The sequence below is a fragment of the Pelodiscus sinensis genome, chromosome 16 (assembly GCF_049634645.1).
Source record: "Pelodiscus sinensis isolate JC-2024 chromosome 16, ASM4963464v1, whole genome shotgun sequence".
NCBI lineage: Eukaryota > Metazoa > Chordata > Testudines > Trionychidae > Pelodiscus > Pelodiscus sinensis.
This window is the reverse complement of record NC_134726.1, coordinates 39,774,001-39,780,000: the sequence shown is the minus strand read 5'-3', so window position 1 is coordinate 39,780,000 and position 6,000 is coordinate 39,774,001. Positions and strand designations below refer to the sequence as shown.

The 6,000-nt window shown below is 46.2% G+C and overlaps 1 protein-coding gene across 6 annotated transcripts in view; it reads right to left on the bottom strand.

Annotated features, from left to right (window-relative positions):
- TNRC6A (trinucleotide repeat containing adaptor 6A) overlaps positions 1 to 6,000 on the bottom strand; it is a 192,486-nt gene that overhangs the window by 4,783 nt on the left and 181,703 nt on the right. For all 6 annotated transcript variants that reach the window (XM_075899921.1, XM_075899922.1, XM_075899926.1 and 3 more), the window contains 3 exons: positions 4,244 to 4,375; positions 900 to 1,058; positions 382 to 522 (listed from right to left, as the gene is read on the bottom strand). In XM_075899921.1, the coding sequence (XP_075756036.1) occupies positions 382 to 522; positions 900 to 1,058; positions 4,244 to 4,375 (432 nt within the window). The remainder of the gene's footprint in view (positions 1 to 381; positions 523 to 899; positions 1,059 to 4,243; positions 4,376 to 6,000) is intronic.

The window sequence follows — 6,000 nt, the reverse complement described above, 5'->3', positions numbered from 1 at the left end:
AACCCAACCCATTCAGCCCTTTCCCCCAGCAGACTGAGTGGCAAGTGCTTTGAAGACCTAAGAATTCAGCATCAGACGTACTGTGACCAGAAAACACAGCTCAGTTCCTCTCACCACAGCTTGAGGTCGCCTTGCAATTGCAGTGTGGCTAGGATTTGCTTCCCCATATGTTCAAAACCCTATAAAGGGACTGCACTAAGATACATGCTACCGCTTGCTAGCATTCTCTGCACATGGTTACCCTGCACCCACAGAGAAGTCATCTAGCCACGAGGCCGGTACTGTCAACAAGTGTCAAATGAGACTGGGAAAGTGGCAATCCTTGTCTGTCAACATAATGTGTCTCTGCAGGTAGCTGAGTAGAGAGCCACGCATACGTACCACTGTTCCTGTCCCTGAGGTGGTCAACTTCCCGCACAGTATTAATTGAAAGATTGTTTATGACACTGCCAGGAGTGACGTAAGGGTCAGTTTCAGGGTCAATGTTTGGATAACCTTTCCATGGCTCACCAGGGCGAAATTCTAGGAATAAAGATCCAAAAAACCAGAAGTTTAGAGACATGGAGTTGGGTGATTTCCTGTTACAGGAAATTCCTGTCAAAGTCCTACAGACATTTACTCATGATCTATATGTCAATGTGGTGAGGCTGCTAAATTGAGAAAGTGAATAATATATTAATTCTCTCACTTCTTTTTTGCACCTCTGTCACTGGGGCAAAATTTCCAAGGATGGGGACATGGTACCTGTCAATAGGTTGGCCATATCAGCAAGACCTCAACAACATCATTACATGCACGGCCACAATGATTTGTACTTCTGATGCCTGAAACGCAGCAGAGACACTGCTGAGGAGACAGAATGCAGGCAATGCAATGTGTGAACTAATGTGATATTTTACCTGGTGGCCAGTTAACACTGCTAGAGCCATTAGGCGATTTGGCACGTGGCCAGCCATCCCCAACAGATCCCGGAGGACTGGCTGGTGAATTGCTGCTGTTCATAAAGTCATATGGAACAAATGGGGAATCTTCCAGCCGAAAACCACTTGAAATAGCACCTATTAACGAAAACGGGATTAGCAAATATTCTTCTCCACCAAGTGGCATATTCATACCAAACAGCTGAGAGAAACAACGGGGTCCACTTTTAGCTCCGGATTGTGTCATGTCAGGCTTGCAGTGGGCACGGGGTATTTAAGTCTTAGTAGTGAAGTGGGACATCTGCAAGTTTTTCTCGGATTAAAAACGTGCCTCTGGCTGATGCTCCAGCTCACAAGATGATGGATTGCCTTCAGTAGTCAGATCAAGAGTCTCAAACTCGCCATGTTTTACCTGTTTGTGGTCCTTAACAAAAATACCACATGGATGCACTCCCGTGGTAGAAGCATGGCTCTCAGCAAGAGTCTGTAGGGTTCCCCTCTTTTCCACTGTTGAAGTGCTTGCAAACTGCCCCATTAGCTGGCATGAAGGAACTATTTACCAACACACTAAACACCACAACACCCAGATGCCAAAAGGAAACATCTGCCAGAAAATCTGAAGTTTGTAAATGAATATGAATTTTCAAACGAAACAGTGATCTAGAAAATCTTGCAGATAAATTCATGGGTAAGACTGTAGTCTACAAGACGACTCCTAGATCCATTTGAAAATGCAGAGTGTAACTGCTTATTCAGTCTCCAAAAGCCTGTACAAATTACGTAGTAAATCCATTGAAAAGGGGTTTTAGTTTTTTAAATAAACCTGTTGGCCAACAGCATCTGACACAAAACAGAATGCCAGCACCAACCGGGTAACTAGAACATTAATCCACTTTCTGATCATGCTCACAATGGTGAGGGAACGCCAAGGAGCACTGGCTGTAGGCCTGAATAAACCTTAAGTTGTAATGTGCTGTCATTTTTCGAACCAGTTTTACATACAACCACAAGAGGGTGGAGAGCTGGAGCAGAAAGCATCTTGCACGCCATACTCTGTTCCACGTAAGCCCCCACCAGGAGATGGACTAGTTATCACACAAACTATGACCCTGGCGCTATCAGCACACAGACATAATTGTCATCATAACCTATTGGTGAAGCAGTGATAACTTCCCTGCACATAGGTATTTTGTATAAGCCACAGCAGGGTCAGAACCATGAAGTTTCCAACTCTGTTCAGAAACATGAGTTACCCCACAAGGTAAGGGTACCACAATCTCCGTGCATGCATGGAGGATGATTCGCTTGCAGACAAACAAGTGCAGTTCTAGGATAATGCCACAATGTTTAGGGCAACGAGGACTTTCCATTGTGGTAAAGCAGCTGACAAATCTGAAACTATAACTAAAGCACGCCCAGAACTGAACTGCAACGAGATACTGCGTACAGATGTGGCCTCCTCATCTCAAAAAAGATCTACTGGCATTAGAAAAGGTTCAGAGAAGGGCAACTAAAATGATGAGGGGTTTGGAACGGGTCTCATATGAGGAGAGGTTAAAGAGACGGGGACTTTTCAGTTTGGAAAAGAGGAGACAAGGGGGGAATATGATCGAGGTCTATAAAATCATGAGTAGTGTGGAGAAAGTGAATAAGGAAAAGCTATTTACTTGTTCCCATAATATAAGAAGTAGGGGCCACCAAATGAAACTAATGGGTAGCAGGTTTAAAACAAATAAAAGGAAGTTCTTCTTCACACAGCGCATAGTCAACCTGTGGAACTCCTTGCCTGAGGAGGTTGTGAAGGCTAGGACTATAATAGGGTTTAAAAGAGAACTAGATAAATTAAGGGAGGTTAAGTCCATTAATGGCTATTAGCCAGTACGGGTAAGGAATGGTGTCTCTAGCCTCTGTCTGTCAGAGGGTAGAGATGGATGGCAGGAGAGAGATCGCTTGATCATTACCTGTTCGACCACCCAAAATAGAGGTCTGTCTAACTTGCTCTTAAAATATCTCCAGAGATGGAGATTCCACAACCTCCCTAGGCAACTTATTCCAGTGTTTCATCACCCTGACAGGAGGTTTTCTCTAATGTCCAACCTCAACCTCCCTTGCTGCAGTTTAAGCCCATTGCGTCTTGTCCTATTCTCAGAGACCAAGGAGAACAATTTTTCTCCCTCCTCTTTGTGACACCCTTTAGATACCTGAAAACTGCTCTCACGTTCCCTCCCAGCCTTCTCCGTTCCAAACTAAACAAGCCCAATTCTTTCAGTCTTCCTTCATAGGTCGTGTTCTCTAGACCTTTCATCGTTCTTGCTGCTCTTCTCTGCACCTTCTCCAATTTCTCCACATCTTCCTTGAAACGTGGGGCCCAGAACTGGACACAAGACTCCAAACTGAGGCCTAATCAGCATATCCCCACGAAAGCTCATGATCCCATCTACATGTTTTGTTAGTCTCTAAGGTGCTGTGAGACTATTCGTTGTTTTTTACGTTTCATCAGAAGACGGTGTCAAGTTTCAGTCAGATGAGAATTCAGTTAGTTTAAGCATTGTTAAAATGCCAATTGAATCCTGGTCACAGAATCACAGCACTGATCTGTGTCGCAGGACTTGTTTGCTTATTCTAGCATGGAGTATGGTACGCCTATTCCTTTTCGCCCCCCTTTGCAAGCACCACGTGTTTATATGTACACACACACCAAGTATAAATCTGGAGTTAATCCTATAGGATTAGATTAACACATTGGGATCAGTTTCAAAATTTTTAAAAGCTGGAGAAATGCAAGACTGGTTTAAAATAAAAAATGCAGTGCTGCAATCTGGACTAATGTAGGAACTTGCATTAATGGCCACACTTTAAACCAGGTCTACAGATCCACTCTGAGAAGCCTGCTAGCTGGCCGCTGTGGTTTATTTACCGGCTCCACAACCACAGAGCCTCACAGCTCCCATTGGCTCCGGTTTGTCGTTTGCAGCCAAGAGGAGCCGCAGCAGGTGGCAGCCCAGCCAATAAGCAGGTTTCTCAGAGAGGACCCGCAGACCACTTTGAGAAACATGGCTTTAAAAACAGGCCTCGTCCCCACATCTCAATGAAGCTTTAAAAAAATCCTTCCTCTACTTACCCATGAAATAGGGCTAGCTGGGGCTGAGTCTAAAGTAGCATTTTAGAAGAGATTTTAATAGAAATTTTGACAGACCATAACCATGGACCAGTGACAATGGGACTCCCACTGAATGGAGGTTTCACATGCACCCAGACCTTGAGACGTTCTCTCTGATACGTGCTCAGCATCAGCATTCTCACTGACCAGGCGTCCCACATACCATGTTTGCTGGAATTTTGATCCAATGAGGTGTTAACAGAAACACTGTCCACAGTTGTCCATTTCCTCAGTCGGGATTGCGGCTCCTTAATACTGCTCATATCCATGTTCACATTCAAGTTTGAGTTCACTCCTAGAAATACAATGGGTTAGGAACTAGAGAGAAGAGACGTTTCTTCTGCTAATGCCACTCGATCCTAACCATCATTTAAGCCCATATCACTTTGCGCTGCTTGGTGCATGCTTCCCATTTACTCGGTTGTATTTTGAGGACATTAGAATATTTAACACAGCAAAGTTACTACAGATGCAAGCACGGCAGTGCAAGCACTGAGCTCTCAGGCGAGGCCTTCATGCAGAAATGAAAGTGGAAGGAGCCACTGATGAGATTATGAACCAGACCAAATACGAACACTCCACACACACGCCGAAGTAAACATTTGAAAAACGAAACCCAAACTTCCTGAATCCCGAGCTCAGCTCTGTATCAAAGTTTCCAGTCACAAGCCAAGATCTTTATTTCGAGTCTCCCGAATCCCAAAGAGTTCACGTGGAGTGAATATCTGTGACCCTATCTGTGCAGCAAAGTAGGGCTGTCACTCAATGCAAAGCCTCATTCTGAAGTTGGTTTCTTAAGGGCTCTCCCAACGGGGGCCCTATTCAGCAGACCTTCTAGCTGGGCTTGTTTGAGCTATTCAAAGGGTACCTGCCTGGGCAACTGAACTGTGTTTTGCAGAGATCTACGGACACTTGGCAAGGAGCTGCTCAGGCATCTTTGGTGTTTTGTCCACAAACAATATGAATTTGGATTCAACACTGAACAACAAAAACAGGCTACTTCCCCCACCCTGTGCTCTCTGCATCTGCTACAGAAGCAGCTGGGATTTGGAGCCAGAGTACGAACGGGGCAGTCTCCCAAACCAGAAGCATGGAAGCTCTCTGACCATTCTTGTAGGATGACCCGGTATTCAGGGTTCAAGCTTAACGAACAGGCTGTATTGACTCTGGCATTCCACACTCTCCCAGTTCCCTAAGCGATCCCTCTGGCAAAGCCACAGGGTGACACTGAGCAGCGAGCAGACAGGCAAAGGGAGCTTACAGCGCCAGCAGGAGAGCCCCCATTGCTGCGCGAAATGGCAGAGATCTCAGCCCATTACCAAGGAGAACAACTCTGGAAACTTAGGGGGCATTTTGCCATCAGATCTCTGTTTACAATTTGCTTTATTCCTGCATGTCGGGGGGGTGGGGGTGGGGGGGCGGGGTGGGCCATATACTGGCCTGCAGGCCAGATCTGGTTCACCAGGATTAGCCCCCCCCACCTCTATATTTACCTGTGCCTCCATCGGTACAGGTGATCACAGCTCCCACGGGCTGCGGATCGCTGTGTCTGGCCAATGGCAGCGGTGGGAAATGGTCTTCCAGTCCACGTGGCTTCCCACCACTCCCACTGGCCGGGAGCTGAGACTGCTGGTCTCTGGGGAGGTACAGTAAATACAGCGGCAGCGGCCTGCTGTGGCTAACCCTTGCCGTTTTATTGCCCGCCCCTGCTGTAAATCCTGCACATGAACCATGGGGCAGCATTTTTCCACATACAGCTAAAGAGTCACAGGATTTCAGAATTTGTTTTACTAACTTATTCACTTTCACTAGGAACTAGTAAATCTCTTTCTAGGGATGTAAGCAACCAGTCGAGTCCAACTACTCGCTTTCCCCACCCCGCTGCCTCTGTACCAGAGGCAGCAAGGGGGAGGGGAAAGC